General features: G+C 40.5%; 1 protein-coding gene across 7 annotated transcripts in view; it reads left to right on the top strand.

The window, feature by feature from the left end:
* TRIM9 (tripartite motif containing 9) overlaps positions 1–20,087 on the top strand; it is a 117,692-nt gene that overhangs the window by 89,062 nt on the left and 8,543 nt on the right. For 2 of the 7 annotated variants that reach the window (XM_061430964.1, XM_061430962.1), the window contains exons 6-10: positions 2,904–3,061; positions 4,731–4,869; positions 16,757–16,945; positions 19,437–19,478; positions 19,900–19,923. In XM_061430964.1, the coding sequence (XP_061286948.1) occupies positions 2,904–3,061; positions 4,731–4,869; positions 16,757–16,945; positions 19,437–19,478; positions 19,900–19,923 (552 nt within the window). Of the gene's footprint in view, positions 1–2,903; positions 3,062–4,730; positions 4,940–5,027; positions 7,452–16,756; positions 16,946–19,436; positions 19,479–19,899; positions 19,924–20,087 lie in introns of those variants that run through there. The other 5 variants (XM_061430967.1, XM_061430965.1, XM_061430963.1 and 2 more) reach the window with 4 other exon arrangements.

Here is a 20,087-nt window from a genome sequence, read left to right as displayed (position 1 = left end):
TGTCATCTGCAAACAGTGAGAGTTTTACTTCTTCTTTTCCAATTTGGATTCCTTTTATTTCTTTTTCTGCTCTGATTGCTGTGGCCGAAACTTCCAAAACTATGTTGAATAGTAATGGTGAAAGTGGGCACCCTTGTCTTGTTCCTGACTTTAGAGTAAATGCTTTCAATTTTTCACCATTGAGGATAATGTTTTCTGTGGGTTTGTCATATATAGCTTTTATTATGTTGAGGTATATTCCTTCTATTCCTGCTTTCTGGAGAATTTTTATCATAAATGGATGTTGAATTTTGTCAAAGGCTTTCTCTGCATCTATTGAGATAATCATATGGTTTTTATTTTTCAATTTGTTAATGTGGTGTATTACATTGATTGATTTGCGGGTATTGAAGAATCCTTGCATCCCTGGGATAAAGCCCACTTGATCATGGTGTATGATCTTTGGAAACCAGAAGGGAAAGAGACACGTGTACCCCAGTGTTCATCGCAGCACTGTTTATAATAGCCAGGACATGGAAGCAACCTAGATGTCCATCAGCAGATGAATGGATAAGAAAGCTATGGTACATATACACAATGGAGTATTACTCAGCCATTAAAAAGAATACATTTGAATCAGTTCTAATGAGGTGGATGAAACTGGAGCCTATTATACAGAGTGAAGTAAGCCAGAAGGAAAAACATAAATACAGTATACTAACGCATATATATGGAATTTAGAAAGATGGTAACAATAACCTGATGTACGAGACAGCAAAAGAGACACTGATGTATAGAACAGTCTTATGGACTCTGTGGGAGAGGGAGAGGGTGGGAAGATTTGGGAGAATGACATTGAAACATGTAAAATATCATGTAAGAAACGAGTTGCCAGTCCAGGTTTGATACACAATACTGGATGCTTGGGGCTAGTGCACTGGGATGACCCAGAGGGATGGTATGGGGAGGGAGGAGGGAGGAGGGTTCAGGATGGGGAACACATGTATACCTGTGGCGGATTCATTTTGATATTTGGCAAAACTAATACAATTATGTAAAGTTTAAAAATAAAATAAAATTTAAAAAAAAGAAAAAGAAAAAAAAAAAGAATACTGGAGCGGGTAGCAATTCCCTTCTCCAGGGGATCTTCCCGACTCAGGGATTGAACCTGGGTGTCCTGCATTGCAGGCAGATTCTCTACCGTCTGAGCCACCAGGGAAGCCCAAAGCAGTGCATTTCCTCCAAATCTAGATGTTCTGGGACCTCTGAGGCTGCAAAGGCATTGTTCTCTGATAAGATTCCATTCTTGTGCCATTGAAACTCAAAACAGGATTTCCTTTCATAAACTGATCACCTCCAATTCACTGGTCATAATTTTGATTTAATTATGTTTGATGTGTTAACTTAGACATGGTTTTCTTGTAATGTATCAGCCTTCTTAAGCATAATAGACCTGCTTCACCTTTACATCTCTTATATTCTAGTCCCTGCTTTTGTTTTCTAGGTTATCCACCATAAAACCTTTTTCTAAGCCGCTGTTAAAGTAACTTTCTTCTTAGTTGGGGTGACTGGCAAGGAACAGATTTAATTTAGGGCATGACACTCTGAGTTCAGTTTTGGTACAGCATACCAAGTATTCCACAATTAACATTTGTTCATCTGAATGTCCCTGGACGTGGTCCAAACCATTCTTTCCCATGTTAAAAGTGCTACAAAAATAAAATCATGTTTTAGTGCTGAAAACAATTTTTAAGCAGTTAGTGAAAACACTGCTCCCAGATTCATCAATTGAGTTCATACCTTAGGAACTAGGATTATTCATTCCCTGATATTTGTATGTCTATATGATTGAAGGCTCTATTAATCTGCAGTTTTCATACAAGACTCAGCACAGAAGGGGGAGGGGGTATTGAGACTAGTAACACTGTGACAGATTTTCACAAGGTCAGGAGGACACTCTGACCCTCCCTGCTAGCCCCCATCTGTTCCCATAGTATTCTCCGGCTCACAGTTGACTGCTAAACACCAACACAAAAACAGACTTGGGCTAGTGCCATTTTCAAGGCATATGCTATGCTAAGTCACTTCAGTCGTGTCCGACTCTGTGTGACCCCATAGACGGCAGCCACCAGGCTCCCCCGTCCCTGGGATTCTCCAGGCAAGAACACTGGAGTGGGTTGCCATTTCCTTCTCCAGTGCATGAAAGTGAAAAGTGAAAGGGAAGTCGCTCAGTCGTGTCCGACTCTTAGCGACCCCATGGACTGCAGCCTACCAGGCTCCTCCATCCATGGGATTTTCCAGGCAAGAGTACTGGAGTGGGGTGCCATTGCCTTCTCCGTTTCAAGGCATAGCTACCTGGAACGAATGCTGTCAAATTCCTCAGAAGTTTCAAAACTGAGAAATCACTTTTGTATCCCTTGGTACCAAATTTTCACAAATCCACAGTTGTAGCTAGTTATGTGCACAAAATCTTAAGTGGAATCACTAATAAAAAATGAAAGAAACTTAGACATGTACGTAGTGGTTTCAGAGTTGTTTCTCAGCATAGGCAGTCCCCATTTTATTAAATGCAGTTTAAGTTTCAGAGTAACTTTACGATACATGTATCAACCATGTTATGGATGAGCTAGGCTTTAGTGGGCAAAATGGGAAATCCGGACGACACGGCAAACATTTCCCTGAGGGCTGAGGCCTTCCATGCTGAAGGGGATGAGAATACAGCAGTCGTCTCCCCTCTGGTTAAGGTAGGAAACGCCCGCTGTGAACGCCTGGAGGCTCTGTGAGGCAGATCCTATTCAGGTTCCCTCGCTCCCCAGGCTAGGAACTTAGTCCAGCCACTTGTTTACAAGTGGGTGTTGAGCATTCCTAGATGCTGAAGTGTTGACAGCTCCACAGAAGTCAGGGTTACACTAATTTCTGTTTAGCTTCCTCTCCAGTCCCAGCGACTCCCATCCTGCAGCTGGAGGACTGCTGCACCCACAACAACAGCGCCACGCTGTCTTGGAAACAGCCGCCTCTGTCCACGGTGCCCGCGGAAGGATACATTCTGGAGCTGGATGACGGCAATGGCGGTCAGTTCCGGGTAAGTGGAGAACCTGCTGGTTGACGGTTTAATCGCAAAGTCGGACTCTTTGCCACCCCGTGGACTGCAGCCCACTAGGCTCCTCTGTCCATGGCATTTTCCAGGCAAGAATACTGGAGTGGGTTGCCAAACCTACTTCTTCTTAACCAAACTGGTGACGACCACAGAGGACCCACCTCAGAACCTCAGACCCAACCTAGCAGGGCCTGCACACCCTTCATCTGAGGCCTTCATCCTTGTCCCATCAAAGAAGGATGAAGGAGTCCCGGAACAGCAATTGCCCCTCCCTTCTGAAGAGAAAGTACCTACAGTCCTGCAAGCTCTGAAATCAGGCTGCCTGCCTTCCAGTCCCAACCGCGCCCCTAAAGCTGTGGGAATGTGCCCGTTTCTCACCTCTTTGAGCCTTCAGATCCTCATTTGTAAAAGTGAAGTCGCTCAGTCGTGTCCGACTCTTTGCGACCCCATAGACTGTAGCCTACCAGGTTCCTCTGTCCATGGGATCTTCCAGGCAATAGTACTGGAGTGGATTGCCATTTAATGATAACATGTGCCTCATGCATTGTTGTTAAGAGCCACTTGGATCATTCGTATAAAATTCTTAGCATACTGAAGCCCCAGCCACCAGTCTTCCTAGCATCCCCCTAAGGAGATGTCATTTTGAGGCTGTGCTCAAATTTGGACTCAAATTATCTTTACTCATTGCATCAGCGTAATGTTGCAACATGTACAGCTAAAGAGGGAGATAAATACCTAACCTATGCTAATGATGCATTATGCTAGGATTTATTTTAAGCTTTTGAAATATCACTCTTCCTCCCTTCCCTGTTTCCTCCCTCTTCCCTCTGTACTATGAGGAAAAATCTGAAAAGTCATAATTTCCCTTCCTGCACTTCGAAACTCTTTTGCTTTGCATGTCATCTTTGTGACAATTCCTGAAGCTATCAGTGGTTTATAAACATACCAGAGAGACCACATTCATGTTTCCAAACCTGTTTTTTAATATAAATCATACTGGTGAATAAAGAGCTCAGTAGGTATAATATACTGAATAAATGTCAGCTTAATAAGGATAATGCTATCTGTGGTGGTGGTGGTTTAGTCACTCAGTCTTGTCTGACTCCTGTGACCCCAAATACCCAGTTTTAATCTTTGAAGCCCTATTTGCTAATAACTAGCATTCAGTGAGCTGACAGACCCATGCTAAATACAAGGCACTATGCTAGTCAGTTTGCACATATGACCTTATATAATCTACACACCAACCTCACAAGATAGGTTTTTTTGTCCCAGTTTTACAGAGAAGGAAACTGAAGCTAAAAGAGGTCAGTTCAGAGCCCAGTATTTCACAGGATGAGTCAGATCAGGCAGACCCCAAAGCACCTTCTCTTATCCATCCTGCAACACTTGCCTCCTGAATAACTTAGAACAAAGTATTGTATTAGTCGCTAAGTCATGTCTGACTCTTTGTGACCCCATGGACTGTGGCCTGTTAGGCTCCTTTGTCCACAGAATTCTCCAGGCAAGAATACTGAAGTGGGTTGCCATTTCCTTCTCCAGGGGATCTTCCCAACCCAGGATCAAACCCAGGTCTCCTGCATTGCAGGCAGATTCTTTACTGTCTGAGCCAAGTTTAGAGTTAAATGGTGGCCCGTTCTTTTCTGACCCTCAGGAAGTATATGTTGGAAAGGAGACCATGTGCACCGTGGATGGTCTTCACTTCAACAGCACATACAATGCTCGCATCAAGGCCTTCAACAAAACGGGAGTCAGCCAGTACAGCAAGACGCTGGTCCTGCAGACGTCCGAGGGTAAGGCCCTTCAGCAGTATCCCTCAGAGCGAGAACTGCGAGGCATCTAGAATGGCTGGCAAGCCCGGAGGTAACCCCACCACTGCCCACATTCGCAAGTGTTTCCATGACTTGCCCTGCATTCTGGCACAGAGCCGCTGTTTCTCTCCTGCATTTAGAGAGCTCATGGTGTGTGGACGGGATCAGACCAAAGTGTCCACAGCAGCAGTTCCAATGGCCTGGGCCGGCGGCTTCCTTTGATAACACTCTAAATAAGCTGCAGCGGAAGAAGCTGACAAGTGAAGGCCTGAATGTGCCGCGGTGTGTGAGGCGAATGTTACCTAGGCTCTAGAGCAGGCTCCCGTTGTCCACGACACACATCACTGGCCAGTTTTGCCCAGAGGATTCTAAATTGCTTTGTAGCCCTTGCTCGTATCTGAGGGTGGGGCCAAGGTCCTTTCCGCTGTGGATTTATCCAACTGAATGTGTTTCCAAGGGGTGTGGGGCCCAGGGCTATGCCAAGAGGGCCTGTTGGCCACTCCCGGTTAACCTTCATGCACCAGGACCAGGCTCCCTGTGGGCACCAGACAGGAGGAGACCAGCACCTCGGCATTACCTGGCCATTCTCACCTCTGCCAGTCCCTCTAGGCTTAGTTAGCCTGCCTGGGCCCTCTGCACAGGTCCATCTCTAGAGAACTTTTGCTTCTTGGCTATACTGTAAATATCTTGGTCATCAGAAACAAGCCACCCATCTCAGGAGAGGGGCTTGGATTTGATGGCCAGGTATAACCTCTGAGCCACTTCACATTTTCACTCTAAAAGCAATCGTCACACATGAGATTAAACCTATGGTGAGGAATTTGTGGTCGGTGCCAAAGCATTTTCAGACCTTCTGGGTGTCATTTTAATCACAGGAGCCACCCCCGTCCCATGGCATTCTCCATAACTTCCCTCTGCAGAGCTAATTATGTTGATTTTGTTCACATTCAAAATGTTAGCTGAAAGAACTGTGGTGGCGTTTTCTCCCACTTCCCACAAACCTCAGCATGTGCCGGTCACCCTCTAAAATGGTTCACATGGTTAAAAACAAGCACAACTTAAATCCCACAGCAAGGTTGCAAGGCCCCTAGCTGTGAAAACCACACTTAGGGAGCACTTGTGTGTCTGAGTGATGCTACTCAAAGAGAAGAATTCAATGAAAGGGACAAACCCACGTGACCTACCCTGACTTGGGTTATAGGGATGTGGTAGCTAAGCCTCCTCTGGGACCCTCATTTTGGCAGCTTCTCTCTGGGAAGAGAATTACCAGCTTGAGAGCAATTGCCTTCCCAAAGCTAAGTGCTAAAGCCCTCCAGGAGCCTTCCTAGGTGCCATGCAAAAGGGCCTCAAGGGGGATGGCCTGGTTTCCCATGTGTGTATACAGCAGTTTGATTAAAGAGTGAAGTGCATGCCATCAGAGCAGGCAGACAATTTGTAGCAATGTTATTAATCTCTGTTCACCAGACCTAAGGGAAAACTATTTCTATTCATAATGCATCATGGAAGTCATACTATTCTGCTAAAATCAGTTATAGCATAGCAGCCTGAGCACTTACGTCTCTCTTTTCATCCTGCAGGAGGATGTAGTTTCTAAGTTTCGATTAATGTTCATAAGATTATGGTGTCTAATAAATTACAGGATTGGAACTGCGATCCTTGGTACCACAGTCACAGAACTGGGGGTCATTTTCTAAAAGAAACTAACGGAACAAGTCCTCTTCCAACAAAGAAACTGTACTGTAGAAATTAATTTCCTCCATGAATTTTATATATTGTGTACAAATATAAGGTATGTATCTAAATACAAAGAACACCCTATCATCGTGTAGATGTCAGTATTCTCTGTTACTGCACAGAAGTGATTTTATCATGATGAAATAAAGTTCACACACATACTTTCTCCATAACTTTGGTTTGTTCTATTTGTTTCTCCCTCATTCTAATTCATTACAACAGTAAGACAAGATTTAAAAAGCAAGAAAAAACATAGCAAATAGCTTGTTAAAAAAAGAGAGGTTTGATCAGTCTGTAACCATTGAGAAAAATATAGACCTAAAGAATTATACCTCATTTTTGTTTTTTAGAAATCAATGAGAAAATGCTGTTAACAGAGTTTCGATACATTAGCTGAATTTATACTTTATTAATCTCATTTCCTACCATTCCTGAAAAGGTTCACTTTGGAGGTTTTTTTCTTTGCTGCTATTGTGGGTGATGGGATGGTTGGTTTGCTCTCTACTTTAACAAAATCTTTTATGTTCTTTTTTAGCAAGAGTTAACCCCTTTCCAAGGTTCAAAATAAAAAGTCTGTATCACAGAAGGGTACAATTTCATATGTGATAGCAAGTCTAACTTGTATTTTCATGCATTTAGTCCAAGGTTGAAATCACTTGTCACTTAACCCTTTGAACTATCACAAAACCTTCTGCTGACCTAAAGGTAAAACATTATGTGGGGGAGAGCAAATGTCCACATTGTTTGTTGTGAATTCTGACCTTTTTTTTTTTCAAAGCAAATATATTTGTCTATTTGTTGGGCATTATTTGATAAGTGTCTGCTGTATGCTATGATATGGGTATACAATGTTGAGCAGAGGTCACCCCAGATGTCACGGAGTTCACAGTCTAGGAAGAGAGGCAAGCCTTAAAGAAATAGACACACAACTATTGCATATTTACAAATTACGGTGAACACTGTGAGAAAAGGAAAGGGACCGTAAGGAAGACATGATTTGTGTAAGGGGATCAGGAAAACAATGGAAAGTAATTTAATGCAATGGAAAGTATAAAGAATGTGTTATCAAAAGAGATCAGGAAAGGAAAACACATTATTACCTGAATTCAAGCTTAGTTAGTTCCCTGAAAGCAAAGCTCCTGGGCATGGACTTAAAACTGCCATGAGAATAAGTCCAGCTGCAGATCCAAACCAAAGTGCCCTGACTGAAGAATAAGCTTAACTGTAGGCAGTTAAGAATTTTAATGAAATTTTAAAATAAGGCCCATAGCCTGGTTATATATGTATTTCTAAATGATTCATTTGATATCCATGATGGCTGTGTCACAGTCTCTGAAACCATCTGCAAAGAGTATTTGTTTAAAATATTATATAACAAGGCTCCATTAATAAAGTCCTCAGGCTTATTCTGTGTCTTGAAGTCTATTCTCCTGCCAAAAAATATTTAGACATGGGTGAGAATAGGACAGAAAATTTTTGTTTATTTCCCCCTACTTTTCTCCTACCTATCTAAACAGACTGTACTTTTTTCCCCTTTGTTTAAAATCTGGAGAAAAAAATAAGGTAGACCAAAGATAATATTCCTAGCACTCAAATAGTTCACTAATACTATTATCTGGCTGGTCAAAGCTCTTTCCCTGACTCCCCTCAGCTCTCAGAGCCAGGGAGTCACTTCATGCAGCCTTCTCAGCAGAAAAGAAGCTGAAGCTCACCAATTCTTCAAGAAATTAAAGCACAGAGAGTTGCACCTTCTGTGCAAAAAATACAACCCTTTGCATAAAAAGATCATTTTCCTTGGACACATTCTAAGAATTACTAAAGAATATGGACATTTTAAAGACTCTTGATCTATGTTTGCAAATTGCTTCCAGATTTTACATAAGAAATGTATGAGCTATTCCATTTTTAATATCACCTTAATTCTAGTATTTAGAATTTAATTTCAACTAACAAGCAGCTTCTAAAAGTAAAAACGTTTCTAAGAGAAGGTTTTTAATTCATATTTTCATAGAAAATATGATTGTCTTGCATCTAATAGTGACATGAAATACAACATACTGAAGGGAAAATGAATATGATATAAAGGGAAGGAAAGACTTCTCAGAGAGAGAGAAATCTAAACAGAAGGAATAACTGTACGCAAGGCAAAGACTTCAAAATATGCCTTGAGCTGACTTTGCAAAGGAATCCTCATTCACTCAAAAACATTAACTGAGCATGTCGATTTCATGATCACAGAGATGCACATAGCATGGCCCTGCCCTAGAGCTTATGGGCTTTATTCTTCCTCCTCCCTGAATCTCATGGCACCTGGCTCAGAGTGGCAAAAAACTATGGTACCCCCTCGTCTCTCCAGAACTAAGATATCCACCCTACAACGTGGGTAGTCATCTTAGAATCAAGATATAAGCAACAATGACCTATGATTGGCAAAAAAAAGAAAAAGAAAAGATACAGAAGCTTTTGTGATGTTCTCACAGCAGAGCCCTTGGTGTCACTTGGCTCTCACTTACTCTTAGTTTACCCACAATTCCATAGAGTTCATTGACTCATTTGCAAAGAGTGCAACAGATTGGAGGCATCACATTAGCAGAGAGAAGAAGAATTTGGTATAAAAGTGAATTGAAGCTATTGGCAGCCTTGACCAAAGAAAGTAACTGGAAAAACTGAAAAATCCAAAAAATCAAAAGCGAATGTTCTTGGGGCATATGCTCAGATTAAGAAAGCCAGAAAGTATGTAATGTATTTTAGAATGATTTCCACATTGTACATTTAAAAGTCAGTATGTATTCTGGAACTCTTGGTAACAGGGTATTCAAGTATATCTCAGAAGGCTTTATGGAATATAAGTACTTCCTCCTCCCCTCACCAAATACTATGATAATAAGCCCTATTTCATTTTGTGTAGAGCTTCTAAGAACTTTCTTCATTATCCTTTAAAAGATTCTGTAAAAATGACAGCAACGTGAAAGTCTGCAAATATTTTTAGGATACTGAAATTCAGTGGAGGAATTGTATAAAAGCTATCCATTTTCTGTAAGGGCCTAAGGAAAACATAAGGATTCTTTTCTGTTTATTCTAAGACCACTGTATAGACTTTGTACCTCTGTACCCATCACTAGTGTCTAAACCTCTCTTCTGTCCTCTTGCTGTAGCATCCCAGATTTACCCTGTGTTTTAGTTTCTCATTGCTGATTTAACAAATTACAACAAGGTTAGTAGCTTAAAACAACACAGATTTTTCACCTTACAATTCTAGATGTCAGAATCTTAAATGGGTTTCACTGGGCTAGAAGTGAAGCATCAGCAGGACTGTATTCCTTGGAAGCAGTTCTAGGGAAGAATTTGTTCTGTTTCTTTTTCCAGCTCCTAGAAACCACCTATATTCCTTGACTCATGCCCCCTTCCTCCATCTTCAAAGCCAGCAGCATAGCATCTTTCAATCTCTTTCTGACTCTGATCCTCCTGTTTTCCTCTTATAAGGGATCCTTGTGATTAAATCCCTTGGGCCCACCTTGGTAGTCCAGGATAATGTCCCATCTCAAGATCCTTAATTTATTCACATCTGTAAAGTTCCCTGTGCCATATTAGGTGACATAGTCACAGATTCTGGGGATTATGACATGGACATTTTTTTGGCAGGTCATTATTCTGCCTACCACACTCTGGGAGAAAAATATTATTCTTGTTATTCCCACTCTACATATGGCAAAATGGAGCCCAGGAGAGGATAAATGACGTGTCAGGCCTGAGCCTTTCAGCTCCAGTGCCCAGCACAGTACATTTTGATGCTGACGTTAAAACAGTGCTATTTGCACTCAACCAATAGGAGGGAAAGAGAGAAAACTATCCTAAGTCTATTTGCTAAACGTCTGAAAACAGCTTGTGGAAGCAGTACTGTGTAGCTGCTTCACGTATTCATCCAGAAACCCCAGGCAGAAATAGGACTTCTAACACTTTCAAAGAGTCACATTAGAGTTTCGTTCTAAAGAGTAATATTCCTGCTTTAAGAAAGAGATGTGGGAATGGCTGTCATTCCTTAACACACACACACACACACACACACACACACACACACCTGCCCAGGCTGAGTTTCTCCCCAGTGTGGACGTTTTTCAGCTGGCAGTGACCAGTTGCTGCCTGGGAAGGAAAAGGATGTCAGAGCTGCATCTCTGAGGTCCTGGAAGGACCCCACCAAGTGAGATCTGGAACTGGGAGCCCTGCTCAGGTTGAAACCAAAGAGCTACTTATTCACAGAAGCTCTCAGCCCTCCAGATCTCGACTGTGAGGCCAAGTGGGAAGAATAATCAGTGATCAGGAGAGAATTAGGCTGTAGATAAGGCTGTAAATTCCAGCGCTGCCCACATACAGGAGCTCAGAGCACAGAGAAAATGTGCTCTCAAGCATCCTCTTTCTTGAACATCCACAGGAGCCACCTGCCCAACACTTTCCAGGATTGTTTTATCTAATGACAACTAAAGGGTTGGGATTCTTGAAATGATATCTTAGAAATTGCTTTCTAAAAAGGGGACATAGAAGAGGTTATTCATAAAGATTAAAATGCCCTTTTCTCCCCCGTTAGATTCTCAGCATCACAGTTCCCTTTCAAGTGTGATAGCGCCTTCTCCCACACATCATAGGAAATAACCCAGAGAATAGTCAGTGATGCAGGCAGAATGTTGGCAGAATGTAGGCCCAGCATGACCCCAGATGCCTTTGTTCACAACCTCTTTGCAGATACTTTATAGTAATCAGGGGCCGGGGTAGGTACTGTACTCTTAAACCTTGCTGCGCTAAGACATCCCCCATCCCACAAGAGAAGATGTAACCTTGTGGGAGAAAAAGAACCTTACCTGCTCTCAGTCCACCCATCCCATGTGGCCAGAATCCCAAAGGGTAGGGTAATGTGTTTGCCTTTCAATCTGTATCCACCACAGTCCCGAGAACTACTCTATATATAGATAAGAAAGATTCATCCTCAGTATAATGCAGGGTTTGGAGAATGATAATTAGATCATCTACACAAAGCTGGGTCACCCCTGAGACCTCCAATACATGCCCCATGGCCTATAGCATCAACCTTACATTTTATACATTTCCAAGGCACAAAAGAGACCAATGACCTTACCACCCCCAAAATTGTATCCACCAGGAATTGATCTGCCTGTGTCCTTATCCAATCACATCACAGCTGGTAGTGTGACTTAAATGAGTTCCTTAATCTTTCTGGACTTCAGGGTTTTGTTTTTGTTTGGGGGGCAGGGTGTTGTTTGTCTCTAACACTTTAAACTTAGAACAGATGATCTCTAAATTCTTTACAATTAATACACCCTGGTTTTCTTCAAAATTACTGCTGAAAGCTGTTAATTATTTCAGTAAATGCTATGAACAAGTGTAGCCACCTCCCGTATCTTCCAGGGGTATAGTGGTTCTTAGAGGCTGCCTGTGATACTGAAAATTCAACACTAATAGGAATAGTTAATAAAGGATCAAATAAAGAACAGTATATGGTCCACTGGAGATATTTCCTGTCTGCCTGTGCTTTACTCTTTCTCACTCTGAGCATCAGCCCACCACCTCCCCCCAAAATTGTGTTTACTTAGAAGAATATGCATTTCCAGGACAAATTCTTCAAGGTAGGTAAATCATACTTGAACAAATTTGGGTAGATTTTACAAAATCCAAAGTGAGAGGCATAATGATAGCTTTCAAAGCCCAGAGAAAAAAGAGATTTTGTTCCTTTTAATTTTGACAACATGTATGACATCCAGGGAATTTCCTGATTTTTCATAGGACTGAATTGGATCCAAACCCTATTTTTGCTTCTGGGGAATGCACTTTGTATCTGACCATCTGGGGAGCAGTTTAGTCCTTTGGAATCTTTTGCATCCACCCTTTTGTATTAATAGTTTTCTTATAAATAATTACCTGATGTTCTAAATTGGAATGGAGGACTTGGTGACAGAGTGTGCAACTGTCCCATGGTGGAAAGAGGGTGTTTCATTTCTTCTTTTAAAAGGAGCTTTTCAAAACAGATTTGTTTCTCACTTCTCAACTGCAATTAATGCCACACTTAAGAAAGATTAAAATACCACCTTTCATTGTAAATTATGTACCAGTGGGATATAATTGTGACTTGGGGTGCTTATTAGATCATTTAAGGAAACTTCGCCTTCTTCATTCATTTCTTGGTCTCTTTAAATTCCTCCCAAGAAAACAAATTATTTTACAGCTTGTTTATAATTGAACTGGAACTCATCTTTAATGCTACTTGTGCAACTCGTAGTGACATATTTTGCCTTATTTAGCTCTGAAATACAACCATTTTGTTGAACTAGTATCCAAAGGCTGCTTAAGTTATGAAGCTTTTCATACCAGACAGGACGATAACCAAGAATTCTACAAGAGCATAAAGGAAGCTGGGTTAATGTACATTGTCATAAGGAACCCCTGTCAATTTGCTTTTCCTCTTTGGATTCCAAAATTAACACCTCAAAGACTACACATTTCCAAAGAGTCTGCAACACCCATAGAAATCTCTAGTGCACTGTACATGTTGAAATCAGTCAAGAAATTCTGTCTTCAAAAGTGTAAAAATCAATAGTATAAGACAGATTCTCTCTAAATGTTTCCTATTTAGTTACTCAGTTCTAATACAGTGTCTGCTAATGAAAAAATAAAATAAATATTCAGTAAGTCAAAAAGAGATACACCACTTAAATATCCTTTTTTGCCTCAAACCCAAAACTCAGTAAATAATGTTTGATCCCCAGTCAATCTTTGCTTTGATAATTCTTGATTGTTTCTTTCAAGCAGAGGCCCCAACTCCAGAATCAGCCAGTTCCAGATGGAAAGAGAAAACAATCCAGGCAAAGACCAGAGGAGAATGATGCTCATTGACCAAGTTGAGGGAAAGTGTGTCCTGACACATTCCCATTATAAACACAGTCCCTCTCCCAGAGTTACTGATATGCCCAAAATTGCTACACCAGTATTCAGCTGGTGTTCTGTTTTCCCTTGCTGTTTTGGCTAAATTGCTTTTGCTTACCAAAGCTCTTCAGCAGACAGGATCACTACATGTGATGAAACATAAGAAATTTAAAATATTTAAGGAGCTATTTGTCTTTCTCTAGTGACCAATGTATTAAAAATTAATAATAATTATCCTGAATATTAGCTATGACCTAAAACATAGCCTCATATCATGTATTCTGAAAAAAAAACACTAACCCAATTCCTCTTTGTCATGACTAATAGAATATTAATGGCTGAAAAGCCTTCTCCAGATCTCAGTAGTTGTGCTTTGAGGGAAAGTAAGGAAGTCAGTTTAGATCCTTTCTGCATCCCAGGGTATAAAACAGAATACACACCATAGATAGCTGTGTGTATGCTCAGTGTGAGTTGTGTGATTTGGCTAAACATGAGTGTAGCATTACTGTTCCCAATATTGTCTTATTGTCTTTGGTTCACGTCTTTGAACATGTCCAGAGGGGCATGATGAGGAGAGTAAAGATTTGAGATCCATACCTTAGAAGAAAGATTGGAAATCAACTCTGTTTATCCCAGAAAAGTGATTATTTTTAAAGAGAACCATGACTGCTCTTGAATATGGCCTCAGTAATGCTACACTTGAGAAGTAGGGCTCCCAAAATGGTATATCCAGAACAATGTAAGCAATAACTACAACAGGAGGAGGCTGCCCAGAGGCCATGAGATCCCTAACCTAGAGGATTTCAAGGGGAAGCTTATTATTGCTGCTCAGATGATATCAAGATAAGTGTCTTCCCTCTAAGACTCCTGCAACCTAAGGTATTATCAAATGGTTTAGATGACCTATAGGCAACTGACCTGACATTTGCACCCTATGCCTAGGGAGAAAGGCACAAAGCATCTTGCTGGGATCAAATGCTCGCTCTCGCTCTCTCTCTCTAGCTCTCTCTCTCTCTCTCGTGCTTCATTTGGACAGTTTTCATGAAGCAGTAGGACTTTTTTTTAAAACTTCTTAGAGAAAATGGGGTAGGAGTACAAGGTAAGAGCCCAGCTGGTAGGGTATGGGAGACCACAGGTAAGAAAAACTCAGAGCAGAGATGGAGTGATTGGGTAACATGGATATTAAGTAAGCTTGCCTGAATAGAGAACATGGCTCAAGACTAAGAGGACTCAAGGAAAATTGGGTCATCAATAATGGTTCACATAAAAGGATAGAAAAACTAACCATTCTAGTGTTCAGTTACTAACCCCATGAATAACCATAGCTGCCCTCAGCCCCCATCCTGCAGAGTGGTCCCATCACCAACTCTAGGTGCTTCTTCCTGGTGCTGAGAATAGAAGAGGTGAGTATGATGGGGTTGGATTTGCTTCCTGAGTCTGGATATAGTACACGTCTCTTCACTGGTTTTCAGATGATTACTTGGGGGTTCAGTATACTCCAGAATTCATTTTATTATATATGGCCTTTTCCTTAATTATTGGAGAAGCAAGTATTTTAAATATAATGAATTAGCTGTTACCACCTGGTGAAAGATACATTTCTAAGAAAATTCTTGTTAAAAATATTTTACTGTGATAAATACAGTTGTAAATCCTCCCCCTAAAAGATGCCCATATTAGTTTGTGGTGTTGTGCAATTGTCTTTCAACTTTTTCTATTAAACTAAAAGACTAATTCTACTTTGAGATAATTATATCATAAATCATTTCTTAACAAGAAATAGTCACACATGCCAATTTACTCCAACCATGTGAAGTTTAGGTAGAAGAAAATTGGAATGTATTATTGGGAACACAATGCCTCAGCTCCATAAATAGCGGTTTCTTTTCTCTGAAAACCTTGTTTGTACTTTTCTTATTAAAGAAAAGAAAAAAAACTTCCCCCAAACTAAAGAAAAAGTAGCCTGAAAAGCTAATTTTAATGTTTTAAGTTCAAAAATGAACATGAGGCTGGGTTGGCAGTATTGAACTGAAACCTGCCAGTGCCCTGCTCTGAGCTTCTCGAATAGGATCCCACTCTGCACACATATGCTACACTGAGCATGCATGGAATAGCATTTTGATACAATAAGGATATGTTCGGTACAGAGGAACATGCTAATAGACTCAAACCAGAAACATATTCCCAGGAACACTTTAGCCACCGAAACAAAATTATTGTTTCAATGAGAAGAAATTTCCTTTGTGGTTTTGGAACTAGAATACTACCATCATGCTCTCTGTATTTCCTGAATTGTTACTATCAAATTGAGTTCTAAGATGTCCCCAATTGGTAAAACATGTGTCTCTGACTAGATCACTCTACAGCCTACAACCACCTATTAACAAATGAGAAAGGAATGATTTCAGTAATTTAGAGGTGAGAAACTACCTCTAAATTACTTTAAATTCTAAAAGTAGATGAAGCAATTGATATGTCATTACTATGGTATAATAGCCATCTTCATTCCAGACCTGACTATCTGAAAATAAAGACATTTTTGCCAATAAAGACCAATGTACCTCACCACTGCCCGTGGTCGTTTATTCTTAGAGAACCAGAGATATTCAAGGGCACCCCTAAGGGCTGATCTTAATTCAGAAACAAAGGTAAGGCTCCTTCCCTGGTTACTTGTTCAGCCCACTGTCCTTCTCTGATTTAAAGAGCAAGTCTTGGATATGCTGGTATAGAAAAACCATCTTGTCCATTTAGAAACAGAAATATATATATTAAGAGAGAAAAGGGAACATATGGAACAGCACAGAGTTAGTAAAAACCGTCACCTCCTAAATAGAAACCTTTTCAGAGACCATTGTTGTACAAATAGTAATACCCAACAGATGTGAAGAGGGTAAAGTATTGATCTCTTGGTCATCAATGGGTTAATTTAAAGTTTCTAAGTTCAGCTCTAAAGATATTTAATTAAAAGGAAACTTCCAATACTTTCTGTACCCGTAAAAATCAAGGGAAAATGAAGACAATCGTTTGTGATGTTTGAAGTGTCCTCTGGTTTGAGTTCTGTCCTGCCAAGAATTCCCTAAACCACATTGGCCTCGATGGGGTGGATGAGGCTTTGTGAAAATGCATTCGTGAGGCAGGTCTTGGGGAAGCGTGCCCGGCAGGTGGCAGATTTCTGATCTCTAGTTTGCATTGATCTTACATTTAGACACAGACTCAGAAGAACAGACAGTCCCTTTTCCAGTGCCTTCGGAAAGATTGCCGCTCCGTAGAATGAGTCCTTTCTCCTCCACCCTTAATCTACAACCCAGCTTCCCCGGGAGAGCCTACTTTGATTTCCGATCCTCACCCCACCAGCTGAGCTTGCATTCCTCTTTACAGTCTCTCAATGCACCGGGTGAGCCGAGCTCGTCTGACCTCTCCTCTTGATCTCTGTGCCTTGAAGGCATCTCGGAAATACCTGTTTTGTTCTTGCTGTTCATGTGTGTGCGGAGGGCAGTGAGCTAATCTCTATGTCTGTGGCCTGCTTCCGGTTTGAGGAGCATTTGGATGATGGGAGATTTGTGGCATTCATGTTTGTGTGCTGTGAGGATTAACATCGAGCTGTGGTCAGTGTATATAATGGTGTTGAAAAGTGATGAGTGAAGTGGTTCTTTTTGCACAAGCTGGTACCACCACCGTGGGAACCCTGCTCTGTCATCACATGCCATGGCGTAGCACGCACAGGTGCTGGCTGAGGGGAGGCTGTGGCCTTAGTTTGGAGGTTTGCAACCCTGCTGTATCCAGGAAACCAGCTGTGTCTGGGAGACTGGATCAGTGCATCCAGCCTGGAGTGGTCTGATTAAACATAGACTCAAGAGATCTTTACTGAAAAAAGTAAAAAACTTGCCAACAGCAGAATGCATCATGCAAAGCAGGCAAACCAGAGAGCAGAAAGTATTTTCTGCAAAAGCCTTGCTCACTGGTCAGACAGTGTACTCAAGGCTGATTTTTTTCTAAGCAAAGAGAAGGGACAATCACCAGCTAAATCAGAAAGCCTTAACTAGCCTAAGGCCCAAAGATGGGAGTCTCTGAGAAGTTAGGCCTCCGGAAGTTTCCCACAGCTGAGAGGGTTGTGACAGGGTTTCAGGTTTCAAGTTGGACTGGTGATACTATTCTGTGAACTCTGTCTAGAAAATAGAATCTTAAAATATCTAAGACGCAGACCTATTTGATCTCTTCAGGACTATATTGTAATCAGGGCTACACATGATGCACATTTTACATTTCCAGAGGCTTCTTTTGTTTGTTATTTTATTCTGTTTGCTCATCCCACATCCTGGAATGAAGAAGGCCACAGCATGACAGTGCAAAAAGGATGCAGGGACTTCAAGCTCTCTTTAAAATGACTGTTTTCCTTTGTGCTTTTATGTTTCTTCTTGTTTCTCTGTGCACTATTGGCTTTTAAACATGCTTTGTTATGGAACTCTCTCCACTTGTGTCTAATGTATGGAAATATTGTTATAGTCTTTGTAACGTATATTGTCTCAAGAATAAAATGAAATGTGGGTTTGGGGATATTTGATGGCTGTATTTGACACCATTGTTGTATCGTTGAACCTTAAATGTACGATGGTGTATTTAAAGTAGTGTAAAAAGATTTCAGAAAGCTTGTTTTGACAAAGATTTGCACAAGGCATGATTCATTTAAAAAATTTAAAAGCCCTATTCACATTCTGCAGATTTATTTCCAAAGCTGGATGAGATACAGTTTTAAAACTCCATGTGTTCCATATTCACTAAGTTCTCACCTGTGAATAGGAACTGAGATGATAATTGATAGAAACTAAACAAGTTGTCTGCCATTTTTGCAAATGAATCCATCTCAGAGAAAAATAAAGTAACCAAAAGTAAGGTCATAATCTTTACATTGTGCTTTTAATTCAATCATTAGTCCCTTCTAAGGTGCTTTCTTAATTCTTTTAAAATTCTTTTCATTCAGTGTATTACCCTTCATTTAGCACATAAAGGCCTGACTGAGTTGAAAAAAAAATTAAATGATCCTTTCTAGGAGATATCCTAGTGCTCATCAAAAACACATTTCAGTCACTGACACCACTTTAAATTGTAGCTCACATGCCTTTGAACATTTTAAGACTAGAATGCTTCATCCACCCTGATGAAGCCTCTCATGGAAGAGGTAAGAGTATCCAAATATTAAGGAAGGGGAAGGTGGGTGCAAGAGTTCCTCAGGTGATTCTAATGTATCTCTGAGGTCACTCCACCCCCATCAGCCTTCATGCTGGCTCCCCTCCCTTAGGCGAAAAGGATGAGATAGTAAAACAATCTGAAAAAGACAGGAGGTCATTTTTGTTTTTACTACATTTGTTTCATGTCATTATTAATAATTACCAGATGTCTTTAATAACATATGGATTACACCACATATTTAATTCTATAATTATCATTTGACTCAGGCCCAAGTCACAGTAAAGGCCTTTTGGCACAACCAGAGTTAGAAGAACATGGAATAGTGATGTAGAATGGAGCTTTATCAAGATCCAGTGGTTTCTCCACTTCAACTGGATGAATTTTTCTCGTTTTCTTCTGAATATGAAAACTTTACTGGAAAAGGTTAAACTTAGAAGATGATAAAAAATTTAAGCTCTGCAGTTTAGAAACAATCGGAGGAGACTTTATTAAATTAAAAAAGAAAAATCTACTATTCATTTTGAAAGAGCAGAGAAGCAGTTATTACTCCAGCAAGTAAACTAACATAAAAAGGGCTTTGGTTTTTCATGAATCAGGCCTCTGGTGACTACTCAGCTGGTGCTTTTTACGTGTATACAAATAATCTTTATTGAATTGGTTGTTGTTTCATAGCTTTGATGTGTAGTATTTCTTTATAGGATGCAATTTTGAGACACAATCTGCATCTTACTCTCAATTAGGCAAGTATACCTATTGTAATTGTTATCTTTTACTTATGTGCTTGGTATGCTCCATTCCCTTCACAAAATAAATGGTAGCAGCTTATTCTATGTCAATAAAATTGTTGAATTGTCATTCAAATCCCATTATAGCAATTTCTCTCATACTTAGAAAAAATGAAAAAGATGCCTGTATTTTTAAATGTTGTACCTCAAAGAAGATTACTTTTCCCCCAGATTTCTTGTACAACAATGCAAGCACTCATTATAAGCAGAAAACTTGTGGGCAAAAGGTACTAATCAGACCAATGGCTGTAGTGTATGCAGTTTTAAACTTAGCCCTTTTTTGGTGTTAGTCTATCAAAAGAGACATGTATTCTTATCAGTGTCAATTTTGCCTCCTATTTCTCTCTCCCATGCTTTTCACTTGGAATGACAACAGTTGACATTAAAAAGCTGTTGGCAGGTATGGAATAACCTTACTCTGTTACCAATAGCAAAGACCAAAATGCATGTGAGGTGGTTCACAGGTTTGATAAATCAGCGATTCCGCCTGTCTGGAGGAGGTTCTTCGTAGGTGGCATTTAGAACCTGGGCACAGCACTGTATACAAAGACATCATTCGATCTG

This window comes from Bos javanicus, chromosome 10 (assembly GCF_032452875.1).
Source record: "Bos javanicus breed banteng chromosome 10, ARS-OSU_banteng_1.0, whole genome shotgun sequence".
Taxonomy (NCBI): domain Eukaryota; kingdom Metazoa; phylum Chordata; class Mammalia; order Artiodactyla; family Bovidae; genus Bos; species Bos javanicus.
This window is presented reverse-complemented; position numbering and strand designations above follow the sequence as displayed.